The sequence below is a fragment of the Canis lupus genome, chromosome 17 (genome assembly GCF_011100685.1).
Source record: "Canis lupus familiaris isolate Mischka breed German Shepherd chromosome 17, alternate assembly UU_Cfam_GSD_1.0, whole genome shotgun sequence".
In the NCBI taxonomy this organism is placed as follows: domain Eukaryota; kingdom Metazoa; phylum Chordata; class Mammalia; order Carnivora; family Canidae; genus Canis; species Canis lupus.
In genome coordinates, this window is record NC_049238.1 from 11,266,719 (window position 1) to 11,284,543 (window position 17,825).

Here is a 17,825-nt window from a genome sequence, read left to right on the forward strand (position 1 = left end):
CAGCAGCTCAGTATGGGTATATATTTTTATAACATGGTGATCTTTGAAGAAAAGATAAATCCTTATTCGAGAGTGGCACTCTGACACCTGCAAGCATGTATTCTGATGTTTGCCCAGGAGAATGTCAAGAAAAACGCGGAAACCTTACTCTGCAATCCAGCATTCAAAACTTACCTGCTACCCTCAGCAACTCAGCAAGGCCCAGAAGCTTGGCAGACTGCTTGTAGCAGGTAGGGGATTGGCAAATACACTCCTTGATGAGGCTGATCCGATCACCGCGCAATCGCACTACAAAACAAAGACTAAAGACTTGTAACTAGGAACATCACGGAAAAGCATTGTCCATCCAAGTTTAGGTAAGAAAAACAATGAAAACTGTTAGCCTGCAGATCAAAAAGAAGTAAGATACTTCTCACAAATATATATCCAGTGTTAGGGGGGAATTACTTTTAAGAAGTTAAAATTATTGTTGCTTCTGAATAAATAAGATACTACTAGGACCTTTTGTCACCAAACTTCTGAAGCAGCAAATGCACTGGCATTCGGAAGCTAAGAAAAAAGTGTCTCCTTTTCAAATGCTATGTAAGGCCCTAGGGAAAGTTTTAAACAACTCAGTATTTGTATTTGAAAACTTCACATATTTCCTATTACACCAGTGCCCCCATTTACTTTACGTCCCCCCACCCCAAAATCCATTCCATGTTCCAAATACGCATTTTCTACCTCTACTTCATCATCCCAATCTTCAAACTGCTCACTGTTCTAATTTAGTAAACCTTTCTAAACCTTTCTCCAAACAGGTCCAATCTTCTCACTTAAGCCAGATAGATATTAGGAAAATAAAACAAGTCTGATCATACCAATTCACACTATGAGGTAATTAAGGACACTTAAAATAAAAGGAGAATTAAAAAAACTTCAGTAAAAATTATTCCACACATGCTGGGCAGAAGTGATTATTTATTTAAGGGAAAGGAGTCAACATTTAAGAAGCATGGCACTACCTGGGTGGCTGGGCCCCCATAAATATAATAGTAGCAACTCTAATGATAGCAGCTGACATAAAATGAATATGACCTATGTCCCAGGCACTATTGTCAGTGATTTACAGATATTAATCCTGCACAAGGCAGGTGCTATCATCTTCAGAGAAACAAAGTACAGAAAGGTCATCAAAAAAGTGATGGAACCAGAATTCAACCCAGCCCCTTAAATGTTTTTCAAGCCTTCATTCCTTTATCCATTCCCAAATCCATGGCTATCTCCCATATATTCTGTGTTTTCCCAAATCTTCTTATAGGGGGCAGAGGGCCCAGGGGTTGAGGAGATTAAGGAGAGAGGTGGTAGTTTTTCTTTGGAATGGGCTCTTTTAAGTTTGCATAATGATTTAATTTCAAGCTTACAGATAGCTTGGCAGAATGGTACAAAGAAGTATATACTTTTTGCCAAGAATAATCAATTATTAATAATTTGCTCCATTTACACACGCACATGTACAATCATACATGTGAGCCCTCCCTTCTCACACACATGTACACGCACATGTACACATACAAACACACACATCTATTTTTTCTGAACTATTCAAGAATAAGTTGCATATATCCTATCCTTTTATTCCTAAATACTTCAGTGTGCATTGGGTTATTTTAAGATGGATATTTATGCACCTGCTAGTACACTAATCCTTTGCAGCCTTTACTTATAAAACATAAGATAGTAGATGTAGACTTCAGTTACTTACTTCATCATAACAGCCAACATCTACATCTAAGTCTAACTTCAGGAGACTGTATTATTGTTGCCAGTATCCACTATAATTATTTGTATCCCAAATTCTCACCTGACTAACGTTAAGCTTGGCCATGTTATTTCTTGGGCAATGAAATGTAAGTGGAAGTGACATATGCCATTTCTGAACCAATGTTTCTAAAGAGTCACCATGGAATCCCACTAATGATCTTCACCCCTCCTATGAGAATGCCATCCCATGAAGTAGTACTACAGAAATGCCTGTGAGCAAGAAATCAACTTGCTATCACGTCATTGAGGCTTTAGCGATTCCTACGATAGCACAGCCTAGCAAAAATTAACTGATACAGTATATTTCAAATCAAATTTTCAATCAAAAAATTGGAGTTTCTTTCTTCAACATCTGCTACTATTTTATGAGGTTTTCTCCTTGTATGTATTTTAACAATTGTGTAGTGCCACTTCAATATTCCAGATTCAATTACTATGAGAAAGGTACTTTCTGCAGGTTTCTAATTTGATTTTCAAAACAACACCCATCATAGATCTCATCATTACTCCACATACCTGAGGTTTTCATAGATGCTTTTATATCCATATTTGATGAATTAGAGAAACTCTGGTTTTAATAACTCTAGTAAATGAATTTCCTTACTATCGCCATTCTTTTTCTAGCTCAATAAAATCAGAGTAGAAAACTGGAACTATATATAGCAACTGATCCTCATTTTCTCTAATGTTCTAAGTTTGGTTCTTTGTCTGATTCTAGCCCTAAGCAAGACATAACTACTAATATTTCAAGTACATTAAGTAAATTTGGAAAGTGGGATTCTAATAGAGTGCAGTTGCCATATTCAAATGTCTTTATTATTTGAGCCTCTGGACAATCACTGTATCAATTCTCTTTTACTGCTTATTGTAGTATATGCTAAATTATATTTCAAATGTGATTTCTCAGGTAAATTCTAGCCTTAGATATTATATTTCTATGAAGGAAAGGGGTATTTTACACCTAAAATTCCTTTTCAAATGGAACTAATAATATGGATATGCTTGCATGCATCTTTTAATAGCTGAAGACCTTTCACTTTCCTGTGGGATCTCACAAATATATATCCAGTGTTAGGGGGGAAAAAAAAAACTATAATGCACACAGACACACAATAAATGCATAAAACAGCATTTACTGACCAGCTACACACATGCCAAACGCAAACTTATCACAACCTTATTTGAAGCACAGACAGTGAATGGCATCGAAAGTATACAACAACACTGCTGAAGTATAAATCTGAATTGTACAGGTAAGGAAGTCAGCGGTCACTTAGCTGATAAATGAGAACACCCGAGTTTCCTTCTCAAATCCTTTACTTTCATACAGTTTCATCTCTACTGCTTACAAATGCAGGTTTGAATTCCAGCACCACCTCTTACTGTGTGACCCTAAACAAGCTATTTAACCCCCTGAACTGTGATTTCATTATCGGAAGTTAGAAACAATAACTTCATAAGGTATTTTGGGAATAAATGTCTATAAATATACTTAGAACATAAAAATAACTGAATATATGTTTGTTATTGCTATTACTACTGCTACTGACATATTCACAAAAATGCTTATGAAGTTTGGGATCCTCTCATGTACAAATTTTCAGTGTTTCAAGATATAACTTCCTAGTCCTTCTAGGGAATATTTTATTATCACCTCCATTTGAGGAAGGTGAAGTTCAAAAACATGAAGATGGCACAGGTCACACAGCTTACAGGGGCAGAATCAGAATTTAGATTCTATTCATCAGTGTCAGGAAGTAGGCCTTATTCCCTTCATCATTTTGGAGTCTGGAATAGGGTAAACAGCTAACTGAGTGGATTCTGAATGGAAGGAAAGCAGCATAGAAGGAGGAGCACGAGGAGAGGAAGAATGAAGCAGGTAGGAGATGCAAAATTCCACCACCAGTTAGAAACCAGAACCTCCGTGCGAAGTAACAAAAGTGACAGGTGACAACTGACTGCAGAGCTCTTGCAACGTCCCAAGCACTGTAGACATATGGCTGTAAGCTTCCCAAGTGATCCTAGAAGGTGCTCATCCATATCCTTATTTTGTAAATGAGAAAACTTAAACAGAAAACAAGGTCAGATACCTGTCCAGTTACCCAGTGGTAAATGGCTCTAGGCTGGCTTTACCCTCGATGCTGAGACTGGCAAATGGACTTACCCAGTTACAGGAAGAGCATGAGAGACAGCCAAAACTTCCTAACTCTGCTCATGTGAATAAGAAGAATAATTTACACAAAATGCAAACACCCAAATTATGGGGAAAAGCACACACAGGCACACACACACACACACAGACACCTTGTAGGAGATTCAAACACATGAAATCAGTTTCATGTTCCTGTTATCTATTAACTCTTTAATTACAACAAAGCTAGTACCACTAGCCTTCACTTAGTAGCAACTCCTCAAGTATAAGCAAAGAAGGCTTTAAAACAAAGCAGAGTGACAAAATGAACAACATACACTATAAAAATCCCTGGACAATAACATTTAAACATCAAGTTACTTTGTCCAGTATTCCCAGTGAATACAAAAGCAGCTTAAAACTGAATTCTATCTGTGGTATAAACACAATAAACAGGATACAAAGGCAATATCCCATTCTCCACATACAGAAGATTTTCTGACATTCATTCTAATAGGAAACTCTAAATCAATATATCAAGCTGGAAAGCTGTCAAGACATGAAAGCAAATATCTTTCTTAAAACACCCTTCAGTCATGAAATTTCTCAGAAGTAACAGCAGGATAGCAGGTTTGGTTGCAGACTTTCAAGCCCATCAGATGATGTGCAAATACTGCCAGGAAAAATATTGCTAACTGAGCACCAGAGAAAATTAGAGCTCAATTTATTATTTCAAGTCAACTGAAATAATTCATTAGCATTTGGGGGACTGCAATAAGTTTTTTCGTATTACATCAATCTTTCTGGATTAAATCAGTAGCTAAAATACACACATATACACAGAGTCCAAGCTATAAGAAGTTGGCTTTATAAGAGATACAAGAAGGGCAAAAGTTTCATAGTGCTCTAGACTCCAAGTCACTAAACACTTCAACTGAAAATGTAAGTGCTTCAAGGGAGACAGTTCATGATTTAAGGCACTTGAGAATAAAATGAAAATATTTTTAGTAACTCTGATTTATCTTCATAATTTTAAAAAGCTTTGAAACATTACAGGAGCAATACAACTAAACAGAATTTTCTAGTGACTTAACAATCTCCTTAAATATACTTGTTTAGGATGCTACAGGATATGAATAATCCTGTAGAAATTATTTCCAATGATATTCAAGGTAACAAAAACAATATCTTGTGTAAGTCTAATAAATTTATCTAATAAGCAGAACTTTACTTTTTAGTAAAACTACAGTGGAAACCCACATAAAAACATGAGAATATCTCTACTGACTTATATCCCCTAAGATCCATCTCACTCAAAACCCTCAAAAACACAGGACAAAGACATCAAGGAACCTGTAACAACCTGTAACAGGATTCCATTGTCAAGAAGTACCAGGAATTTTTAAAAAAAGAAGAGACAGAGACAATTCCAGTGAAGATCTGTCAAAAACCAGAGATGGAAAGAACTTGGATATACCTCCCTTAACTCCGAATTCCAAACACTTCCATGGTTAAGAATGAAAAAAAGAGATAATGTGGGAGGCACCAAGCATACTGCTAGTAACCAAGCTACCCACTTCATTTTGGGCACCGAGGCCCAGAGTTCAAGGCAAAAGGAAGTCTACTGCCCACGTGTCAGATGAGGTTCAGGACACCAGGAGACACACACTGTCCTCACAACACAAAGTAGTAATGACAAGTGACTGCATATCAGCATGCTTATCTGAGGTGGTATTTACAGGACTTGACCATTTCAGTAGAAGAACTTGAACACTGTTAAGATATCATTAGTAATTAAACTCTAAACAAGAACTTTCTGTCATTTCCCCTTTTAAAAAAAAAATAGTATCCACTTAAAGAATATTCTGTAGTAAGTATAAAAAAATAAACTATTATCATGTACTGCTACTACAAAATCTATACAATTGAAACAAAATACAAAAATAAACTACATCAAAACTGACGGGAGATCTGAAACTCTAACCCATAACCCCCCATTTGTTTTTATCCAATAGCCTCGCTGCTGTTACTGATATATTATTCCTTTTAGTGACATAACTGACAACTTGCAAAATAAATTTATGATAAAATGTCAGCTTTATTTTTTCTTTCAGATGTCCACTTAAGATTTCCTTTGAAAAATGGGGCAGAGGGTAGGATCTATTGCGAATGGATTAAGTGACCAAAAGTATTCTTTAGTTCCAAAAACTACAAAGGAACTATGCTAGTGATTCAATGCTAAATAGGTTAATATTAATAATGCAACACTAAATAGAAAAACTCACCTTGCAGAGGCAGGATCTTTACTCCAAATTCTTCAAGACATCCAAGGGCTTGGATAAGATCTAGTTCCTCCTGAATGGCAGCAGGTCTATCAGTTATCAGCTGTAAGCAGCACCTAGGGGAAGTAAGATCAGTTTTTTAAAAATAAGAAGTAACATATGTTTGGCTAAGTTGCCTTTCTGTATTCAACAACATGAGATCCAACACATATTTATCAAAAACCTCCTATATTCCAGGAATTCTGCTAAATGCTTTCTGTTATCTTACTTAATCCTCATAGCAAGCCTTGTGTGATAGGCAAATAGCATCACCTGCTTCCTAAGGAAGCCAAAATTGAAGCTCAGGGAGGTGAAGTGATCTTCCAGAGTCATACTGACTGATAGTAGGGAATGGCATCACAGTATGAAGCTAAATACATTAACTCTGCCTTCAATGCTCTTTTTACTGCTGACTCCAAAGGTAATAATCATATGAGAAAGGTTTAAAAAAGGAGACAGGGTTCAGATAATTTCTAGTATTCATATAGGAAAAACAAATATCTCGTTTTGGTGACAATTTTGACTCCCAAAGGAAAAAAGGATAACCTGAGACATTGCACAGGATGTTTTTCTGATCATAAGGAAGAGTCCATTGGTCATGCAGTGCTGAGATGAAGACAGAAGAAAGTGACTTTGCTAAACTAAGAATCTGTGACACCTGTGGAATACTTTATAAACACATTTGTAAAAATTCAGACCAAGTGTACTTCAGGAATCTTTTCATTAACAAATAAACTTAACTTCCTGAAAGATGCATGTGGAGGAACACTGGGACACAAGACTAAAGAGAGGCAGAGATTGGGCCAGGAAGGGCTAACGGTGCTAAAATCAAGGCTCATCTGATAAAGATCCCTTTGCCCCAGGATACGTATGACTGAGTGATGGATGTAGGCTTACCTTGCTTGCAAGAGCGTAAAATTTAAACGAGATGAACCCTAACATATACTGCTGATTCAAGTGTAACAAGCAATGGAGCCTACGTGCAGTATCTACCAAAATTCTACTGCACTACCTTCGAACCCACGAAGTCCCATTTCTAGCAATTTGTACTGCAGATAGGCTCACACATGCCCACACATAATTAGAGATGTTCACTACCACAGCATAGTGTTTTTAAAATACAAGAGAATGTTGGGACAGCCCGGGTGGCTCAGCAGTTTAGCGCCACCTTCAGCCCAGGGCGTGATCCTGAAGATCCCGGATGGAGTCCCACGTCAGGCTCCCTCCATGGAGCCTGTTTCTCCCTCTGCCTTGTGTCTCTGCCTCTCTCTCTTTCTCTCTCTCTGTCTCTCATGAATAAACAAATAAAATCTTTTAAATAAATAAATGAATAAAATACAAGAGAATGCATTTTTATCATGAACTAAGTTCTTTAGAAAGTCAAACAATGGGATATTCTACAACCATCAAAAGAGAATGGATCAAGCCTATATGCACTCATGAAAAAACCTTCAGTATAGACTATAAGTGAAAATAATGAGATACAGAAAAGTATGTACAAGTAGTAAGCACTCATTTGTGACTTAAGAAAGAAAAGGCTGACATCTAAGAAAGTATTTTGGAAGGGTACACAGGAAAATGACTTAAAAAGATAGCTGAGGGATAAAGTTAGAGGAATGGGAATAAAAGAGTGAATTATTGTAAAACATATCCTTCTTTGTATTGTTGAATATTTTTATCTTGTGGACATATTACTTCTTCAATTAAAAAAACTAGTTCATAATAGTTTCATTGATAAGAATGTATGGGCTGTTTTCTATATTAAATATAACTGTGAACATTTAAATATATGCAGGCTCACAGGTCATCATCAGTCTGGTGTCACCTTATACACATACAATATTTTTTCCAAATTAAAGCGTGTCCTTGTGGGAGGAAAAAGGGAAATATTGGAAGTGTAGATTTTAAAATGATCTGTGAGAACACCTGCCAAAAAGATTTAGGTCAAACACAACTCCCAGTTTCAAAAGCTATTCTATTTGATATTTTCATCATCTGTAATAGAAATACAATCCCTTAGGAGGGAAGAAAAAAAAATTTACTATTTTTAACAACTCTGTCAAGTTCAATAACATGGTTTAAGAAAACATGGTTCTCTCTGTAATAAGATATCACTGGGGGAAAAAAGTTTCCTTTAAGCTTTTAGCCGCTAGTCATTCGGGAGGAAAAAATAAACCTAAATAGCTACCACCATCATTACATCAAAATAAATTCCAAACGGGCCTAAAATTTCAATGTAAAAATTTTAGGACAGGATTTAAAAGGGAATTAAAGGTCTTTCAAAGGATGACACACAAGACAGGAATTATAAAAAAAAAAAAATAACAATTAAAATCTTTAGATTTTGAATAGCAATTTGAAAGATAAATCCTACATATAAAAACTTTTGACAATGTGGTTTAAACATGTGAGAGAGGCAAAGGGCATATGTCCTTTTACGCACAAAAAGCTCCTAAGAATCAATAGTAAAAAGGGGCACCTGGGTGGCTCAATCAAGAAACCGATTCTTGGGATCCCTGGGTGGCGCAGCGGTTTAGCGCCTGCCTTTGGCCCAGGGCGCGATCCTGGAGACCCAGGATCGAATCCCACGTCGGGCTCCCGGTGCATGGAGTCTGCTTTTCCCTCTGCCTGTGTCTCTGCCTCTCTCTCTCTCTCTCTCTCTCTCTCTCTCTCTGTGTGTGTGTGTGTGACTATCATAAATAAATAAAAATTAAAAAAAAAAAAAAAAAAGAAACCGATTTTTGGTTTCAGCTCAGGCATGAGCTTGGGGTCCTGGGGTTGAGTCTGGCTCTGTGCTCAGCTGGAAGTCTGCTTAAGATTCTCTAGCCCCCTGTCCCTCCCCCCACACCTGCACTCAATGTTCTCTCTCTCTCTCTCTCAAATAAATAAATCTTAAAAAAAAAAAAAAAGAATCAACAGTTAAAAGACCAACCTTAAACTTCCAGGACAACAGGCCAAAAGAGGAACTGAATTCACAGTCCATAAATTTCCACCTGGAAGGGACCTCAAGAGTTTTATCATCTCATCAGGTCCCTCATCCTTAAATAGAGCACGAGTCATGTAAAACACACAGCCGTTGCCTCAGTGTGCTAAAAATTTCCAGAACTTGAATCTGCAGACTAGCTCATGAACCTTTTCTAACAGAAGCAATGTATAATCTTACAGATAATCATCAAGAAAGACTGGGAAGGCATGCTGAGAAAAAGGGTCACCAGAAAGTTGATGAATATTCATAACGTCATTATCTTTCTGTATTCTAACGATAAATAACTGTGCCCCACACAGTGTAGTCAATTCGTACTTGTGTCAATATATTTTGTAAAGGAAAGAATAAAACCTACAATGGAGTCTGTGTATTCGGACTTGTTCCCTCCCTCTCAGGGAAGAATACAGAATTCCTCTACCTGGCCAGATCCATGCAGCTATCCGTGAGGTTGGTGGAAGAATTAAAGTACTCTCTGCTTGCAGCCAAAACCAAGTCGATACTTCTTTCATAACTGACCCTGTACTGGGTTTTCCCTTTATGGGCTCCACTAGCTGGTGGATTTATTGAACAAGCGCTGCAGTGCATCATCTGCCCAGCTAAGTGGATATTTTCAAGGCGGCTGGAACACAAAAGGCTTTCTGTAAATATCTGGGAAAAAGAAGAAATTTTAATTAGTTAAAGAGGCCAGATTCAGTTTTCAACAAAATGAGGACTCTGATATCCAAATGAAATAAATTAAAAATACATCCATCCTATCGGTGGCAGTTATACAACACTGTAAATGCGCTAAATGACAATGAAGTACACTTCAAGTGGTTAATTTAGGTATGTGAATTTCATCTCAATAAAAGAGATTCATCTATTAGAATGAAGAAATAATTTAATGGAACTAATATGAAGCATAATATAGGTGATCCTTGAACAACAGGGGATTTAGAGGTGAACTACCCTGGAGTCAAAAATCCCCATATAACTTTTGACTCCCCCAAAACTTAACTACCAATAGCCTACCATTGACCAGGAGCCTCACTGATATTATGGACAGCAATTAACACATTATTTTGTATTTACTGTATTCTATAACTGTATTCCCACAATAAGATAAGCTGGAGAAAATATTAAAATCATAAGGAACAGAAAATACATTTTAGTACTGTACTTATCAAACAAACAAACCCACATATAAGTAGACTTCTGTGGTCTGAACACATGTTGTTCAAGGATCAACTGTATCTTAAAGATTTACAATGAAGTCTGAGTAAGATCTCTGAAATTCACATTCATTAAAAACAGGATTCTTTAGACATACTGTCCCATACTCAATAGGTCCCACTCTGCTTAAACGATTTATAACAAGCAGTTCAATTTTTTAAAAGAAAATCTTTGAATATGACAGATATAATTTATAAATGCTTCAAGCATCTAAATTCAGTCTCACAAGCTAAATAGCCAAGCTATAAAAGTAATGTTGATTTTTATATTTTTCCAATCTGCAGACTAAAAACTATTTAAATAAAACAAGAAAAAGCCACTGATGGAAGGTATTCATGAAAATATCACTGTATTCTACTAGGCAAATAATAGCATCAATTAACATAAAATTTATTGTGTAATTGATATTATTTATTACTTAGTCCAGATAAGTCCTAAAGAGATCTCTTTAAATCTATACTAATAATGTCAATATATAATTAGTATAAAAACTTCCCAAGAATGTTCTCCCGTATTAGGCCCCAGCTGGATGAGGATAACACAGAAATAGAAATAAGAGATGGAAAAAAAGCAGATTTCATGGAGATTCAAGAGTTTTCTTACAATTAAGACTACCCAATTTTCATAGGATCCCCTTATTTTCACTTGTTTCTACGTTTCTGGGAAAGGCAGTATTTTTAGACAGGGCTTTATTAAAATGACAAGGACAAAATTACTAACATCTACAAGGGATGTGCTACAAAATACCTATTGTAACAAAAAGCAAATTACTAATGAGCAAGCCTGATCATTTATATCTGACAGGTGAAAAGAGCTTACTCCAAGTGATCCAAATGACTTAGATATAACAGTTTCTCTATTCCTTTGGTTTATTCAAGTAAGCCATAAAGGATTAATGTCCAGTTGAAAAATACAACTCACCCTAAAACTTAAGGTTTTGCTAAAATGAATACAGATTTCTGCTCTACATTCTATAACTAAATCTTTAACTTTTTCAAAATTGTATCACTGAGCTTTCAAATTATTTTACAAGATAGCAACCCTGAATAGCCAAAAGTCAGTAAGACAATATAGTATAACTAAAAAGGTAAATATTTAAATTGTAAGTTTGCCAAATCCCTATTACCTTCCTCTATAGCCATTTCAAGCTATTATGTTTTCAAATGTTTTCTCAAAGGAGAGAGGCCAATAGCCAGAAATTAAAATATCAAAGCCTAATAAAAAGGTGTTAAATAAAACAAAATATTTAATATGTCAAGTTATTATGAGCTAGTTTGAGTATAATATATTTATTGCCAATTTTCCAATCAGAATCAGAAACAGAAAAAGAGCAAACTAATGCCATTCCAGCTTAAAAAGACTACTGCAGACATATAAATGGTGGTTAGGGTTTTGGAGCCCATGTGAATATAGATTTTTCTCCTGGAATTGGAATTCAAGTTGTACTTCAGATACAAAAGGGGAAGCTACTGGCAGTTGTATGTACACGGCGTCAGACTATAATCATCAATGTAAACTTCACACTCATTCAAGCATTTAAAAACCTGAAGTTCAAATATAAAACCAATTCTCAACAGTCTGTATTAGCACTCTTTTGTTAAAATTACCTTGAATAAAAATACCAACCAATTTCACAAAATAGAGACCTGTTTTTATAACTCATTTTATCAACAGGTCACACTTGGCAATGTCAGAGCAGAGCAACACAAGAAAGAGTCTATACAATTTCATGTTTGGCCTATTGACAGAAAAACTCAAAATGGAAACCTACTTTTAAATTATATCTCATTAAAAATGTGTCAGCTGGATCATTTTTCCACATGAACTAGGAGTAATTTGGTGATTAGGCACATACCTTCCCCAAGTAATAATTCAACCCCCCTGGGTTACATTCCTACGTCAATTAGCAGCCATTTCTGAAGTATCCTTTGTGTTCTGGATGTTACAATATACACTGGGGGAGAGGAGGCTGAACATGAATATGATAATGTCTACCTAGGGGCTCATGACCAAAAGGCAAAAACCACACATGGAAACCAGTTACTGCATTTAAAAGAAAGACTATAATAGAGACACATTACATGAAAGGACAAAGGCAGACATCCTGGAGGGCATAATTAGTGAAGTGAGTCCTGAAAATTATCAGCAATTTGTAGATAAAGGAAAGAGGCAGATATCCAGGCACAGAGAACAATGCCGGTGGAGTCAGAACCAGGAAGCAGCCTGGTGCCAGGAGAGCCAGGGCCTAGTTGATGGAAGCAGTAGAGCGTGGGGAACGCGGTGTCCCAGTACATGAGAGTAGCACGGGGAAGAGCAGACAGGGAAGCTCGATCTGCTGGGCCTCTTTATGCCATGCTAAGCATGGCCACTTTCTGATGCTAGCATGGAACAAGCATCAATTTCCAGAAAGGGAGTGTCATGAAAGGACTGCTCTGAATCAGTGTAAATTAGAAACAGGGAAGTAGAGAGACAGGTTCAGAGGAATTGCAACTTAGCTGAGATAGGACAGATTTGAAAGACCTTCTCTCCCAGCTACATCAATCAAACAGGCGTTAGTGACAACCAAGACTACAGAAGTGAGAGGAGGCAAGGCTGAGTCCGTTTCCTGGCTGAGATCACCTTGCCAATGACCACTGTTGCAGTGAACAAAGATTGTGGGCGGTGGGGGGAGAGGGTAAGATGCGCTAGGGTTCAACTTATAAAGCACTACTCAATTCATGGCTATGACTCGATCATACTACAGAGAAACTTATGTCACCACATCTGTGTCCAGGAAACATACTGTAACAACCAAACTTTCCAAATTAAAAGGACTTCCATGTGTTCCATGTATCAAGTTACCTCATAGCAAGCATCAGAATCCAGGCAGGTGTAAACATTCTGCTGCATAGTTAACATGTCCTGCAGCAACATTCTCCAATGAGACTCACTGACAGGAGGCTGCCTGCAGGCCAGGAGGGGGGAGAAAAAGAAAAAGAAAAATATTCGTGAAATCTCTCAATTGGCCAAAAGTAAAAAAAAAAAAAAAAAAAAAAAAATTGGCGTCACCATTCTATATACCACACAGCTCCCAAATGATCAATAGGAATGATCTCATGTGAATTTCCTTCAATCAGAGGAAAAGTGGCTCTACATCAATGCTAGAGATGCTGCCCAAGCCACCTCGGTTGTAGGCTGCCTAGACACAGAACTAGAACAGTATAAAGTGATAATAGCAAAGGTAAGCAAGCTGTGAGTTTCTAAGATAAAATAAAGCACAGTAAGATACAGCAGCTGTGATATAGCAGAAAAAGTACTCAGAAGACAGGAGAATTGGTTTCGGATCCATCTTTATCACATTACAATCCCTCACAGGGAATCTTCTTAACTTCAGCTACACGTGTAGACCTAGAAGGCAACCAGAGGCTACCCCTGGTATCAGTTGAGAGGCTGGGGACCTTGGCTCACCAACAGGGCAGCACTAATGGCTCCTCCCACTGGCAGTCCTCACATTAGTCCACTGACACGAGCTCCACAGGAGTCATGTTCATCCCAGGTGACAGCCCAGGTGCCAGAAAACAAAGTCTTATAGGGTAGTGGCAGGAGCCGCCCTATCTAACTCAGTAAGAAGTCTCATGCCCCACAAGCACCATTAACTGTTTTAACAATTCCAAAGGACAGTTCTCATAGCATGACGGGGACCACACTCAGGGGCTTTTTTTATGCTTTAGGCTTTCCTATCAGGTTTTCCAATTCATTTCCAGTTCCACCAGGTCAGAAGCAATTTACCAACCAGGGATCAGGTTTACACAACCAATGAGGCATACGCAGTCTTGTTGATCAAATACCACTTTATGTTGGTATCCAGGGTTACAGAGTTAGAGAAAATTAATGGTTCAGATTCTCCTGCAGAAGAGGTTTTATTAACAAATTCACTAACAGTCACTTATTAGCTGCATGATCATGAACACTTAATGTTCCTGAATTTCAGTTTCCTCACTTAAAGCCCATCTTGGAGAGTGATAAGAAATGGAAAAGATTAATTCTGATAAAACACAGGCATTGAAGCAAGATGTTCCTAAGTATAAATGTAAGCTCAATTACCTATACGGCTCTGAATATGTCTCTTAATTTCTCTGAGCTACAGATTCCACACTGTAAGGATTAAGTAAAACTAGAATGTATGCAAAGACATTCCCCCTCATTTTTCTGGTATAAAATAGTATTCAATAAATGTTAATGAACGAATCTAAAAGTTACAAACACATCTCTTTGGTTTCTATAGTTACACACATGATTACTAATATTGTGTAGCAGGAGAGAGAAGGTGCTATAATTCTGCCTCCCCCAAAAGTTCACCTTTGTTGAATATATATGAATTTGGCATCATTATTCATGTTTACTTGCTAGTCCTGACATGATACATAATCCTGAATCTCATTGTTGAAAAGGGCATATTTTATTTTGTTTCGTGTTTGTCAAAAACCACCTGGATGTTTCTTTCCGATGTACTTTCTCCGTTTTTATGCATTAAAAACAGGGCAAATAGACTATTTACACATAATAAAGTCCCTTGGCAAAAGCATGTATTTGAGATCAATCCTATGAAATTTCTGGTCTTCAGGAACTTTTTCACCTAAAATTTTTAATAAGCAGATGCTCATTTTCTTATACTATTTTATATTTATTACACAAAATGAATAATTATTTCTATCCTATATGCAATAAAGCATAAGAGAATACATTTTTCCCCCAGCCTACAAACAGAAAAAACAAACTGACATATCTGCATGTCTTCCAGGATAATCCCTGAAATGTGTCCATTAGTTAGACTGTGGTATGTGAACTCTTTGGGTGAACTTCAAAGAACTGGAGGGTTCTTTCAGATTTGGCTTGCAGGTAAATAAGTTGCAAAATGTTTGATGAATTGAGTGTCCATCTTGCACCAGCTGGATAATATCAAACCTAGGCATTGTCTAGCTGAATTCAAATTCTCATAGCCCAGCTGTTCTTCTGGAAGCCATCAACACTGGGGACAGATGGTATTAATGTTTTCTCACACATGGCTAGCCGTAAGTACAGGTTCTAATTAAAATAAATTATAAGACATTATTTACAATGGCCTTTTCAGAATACATTCAGTAAATATGAACCAAGAGTAGAACTGGAGGGCACTATACCAGAGAATTGCAAATTAACAGAGAGATCCCTAAATATAAACCTGAGGTATTAGTTACAGCCTTGGAATAGAGGTCTATTTTCTAAGGAGAAACAGTATTACACTCAAGATGGTAAGACTTGATTTGTGCAGATTCAATGAAATTTGCTACCATTTAGAATATGCATAAGAATATTCCATAGATGTTGAAGGCCAAACCATGGTAGCATAGATGAAATAATTATGATTCGCTTCAAATTAAGTAGTTTGGAAAAGAGGCCATATTCTCTTACATATTCAGAGTAGAACACAATGAGTAGAGATTAACTTCAAAGACTTCAGAAGTATTTGAAAAACTCAAGGAAAAGACAGGAAGTAATCTAGATGCAACAGCAAAGTTTTCTCGAAGAGTAGGTTCTGGAGTAGAATCAGCATGATTAGAAATATTGACCATTTGTTTCTAGTTGTTAAAAAAAGAAATTAAGACCTGAGTTGCCAAAATCTTTTAAATTATTCACTTAATAATTATTGAGAGAGGGCCATTGATATATATGGTCCCATATTAGATGTATGAGAACTATAATACTTGCCCCGGAGAAGCTTATGATCTTGAAAGGAACATAAGGCACATAAACCAATAACTACAGTAATCCATTGAAAAAGACAGATAGGGAGAGACAGGTACAAAATGCCAGGGGATTTCTTAGGAAGGAAAGCTCTTTGAGCAAGCCACTACTGGTTGCATTCCATAAACAGTTTACTACTATTAACTGAGCTCAGGATTCCTGGAGCCAACTAGTTGGTACATGTTTAGCTCTCGTAGGGCTTGGGAAGAGGTAGAGCTGTCTCTATTTGCAGATGACAATGATACTGTATACAGAAAATCCTACGGAATATCCAAAAAGAACAAAAACAAAAAAGAACCTACTGGAACTAATATGGGAGTCCAGCAAGGTTGAAAGACACAAGTTTAACATATACCAAAATCAAAAAAATATACGTCAATATATATCAACATTTCTTTTTTTTTTATATCAACATTTCTAAACAAGAGGAACAATCCAAAAATTAAATTAAGAAAATAATTCTATTTACAACAATAAAAAAATGTTGAGAATATAGTATACAAATATTCATAGATTTATCTATAAAAAACAAACCTCAAAACAACTCAAAAGTCCATGAACCAGTGAATAGGTCAACAAAGTGTGATAAATCCAAAATGGAATACTATTCAGTAAAAAGAATGGAATAATTATTGATCCAGGATGCAACATGGACGAATAACAAACTAAGTATGCTGAGTGGGAAAAGCCAAACAAACAAGAAGCATATACTAGATGATTCCATTTAGATAAAATTATAGGAAATACAAAGTAATATACAGGAACAGAAAATAGATCAGTAGTAGTCTGGGGAGAGGTTGAGGGGTGATGAGGAGAAGCAAAGGGGAGAAGAATATAAAGAGGCAAGAAGAAGCTTTTAAGAGTGACGTATTTATTTATCTCCAGTGCAAGATGGTTTCATGAGTATCTACATATATCAAAACTTATCAACTGCTACACTTTAAACACGTGTAATTTAGTGTTGGTCAATTATAACTCAATGAAGTAAAAGAAAAAAAAAGCAGTATTTATTTTTAACCATATACAAATATCAATTAATTTTATTCATTACTTACTTGCGACCAGTATGCCTGGTCAACCTAACCATCAGCTTGCGTGCCTCTTCTGAGCTAGACTGAGTGTTCTTAACAAACGAAACTGGTTTCTCAAGTCCATGTTTCTCCAAAAGCTCCGACACACTAAAAGTGAAAGATGAATTTTTTTTAAAGTCTTGCTACCAAATTAAAAAAGTCTAAGAGTCTTAAATATACAAGTAGCACTTAGGTGTTTAGTACTAAAAACAAAAAGCGTGTAGAATGATGCAATTTTACACACTGCATTATTCTCAACAACAACAAAGCTAACAATTATATATCTGATCTTATTTCCTGTACTTTTATTACAATGTACTTGGAATCAGTAACCCATTTCTTAAAAAGTATGACATATCTTTAACTAAAAGTATTTTTTTTATTATTTTCCTGTACTCTAAAAGCATCAAATCAGTAAAATAAGCCAAATCTATCATTTCAATGCTCAGCTTTAATTCTGAACAATCCTACAGAGTAATTTGTTATATGTAAGGCTGTTAGAAAGGCAATAAACAGGGGTGCCTGGGTGGCTCAATGAT

At 36.4% G+C, this 17,825-nt stretch overlaps 1 protein-coding gene across 3 annotated transcripts in view; it reads right to left on the reverse strand.

Moving 5' to 3' along the window:
* The window catches only part of NBAS (NBAS subunit of NRZ tethering complex), a 319,521-nt gene that overhangs the window by 153,926 nt on the left and 147,770 nt on the right, over positions 1–17,825 (reverse strand). For all 3 annotated transcript variants that reach the window (XR_005372117.1, XM_038560813.1, XM_038560814.1), the window contains exons 28-32: positions 17,272–17,394; positions 13,295–13,397; positions 9,660–9,889; positions 6,220–6,332; positions 175–288 (exon numbers count right to left, since the gene is read on the reverse strand). Coding sequence is in view for 2 of the 3 variants with exons in the window: in XM_038560813.1 (XP_038416741.1) it covers positions 175–288; positions 6,220–6,332; positions 9,660–9,889; positions 13,295–13,397; positions 17,272–17,394 (683 nt within the window). In the remaining variant the exon portion in view is untranslated. The remainder of the gene's footprint in view (positions 1–174; positions 289–6,219; positions 6,333–9,659; positions 9,890–13,294; positions 13,398–17,271; positions 17,395–17,825) is intronic.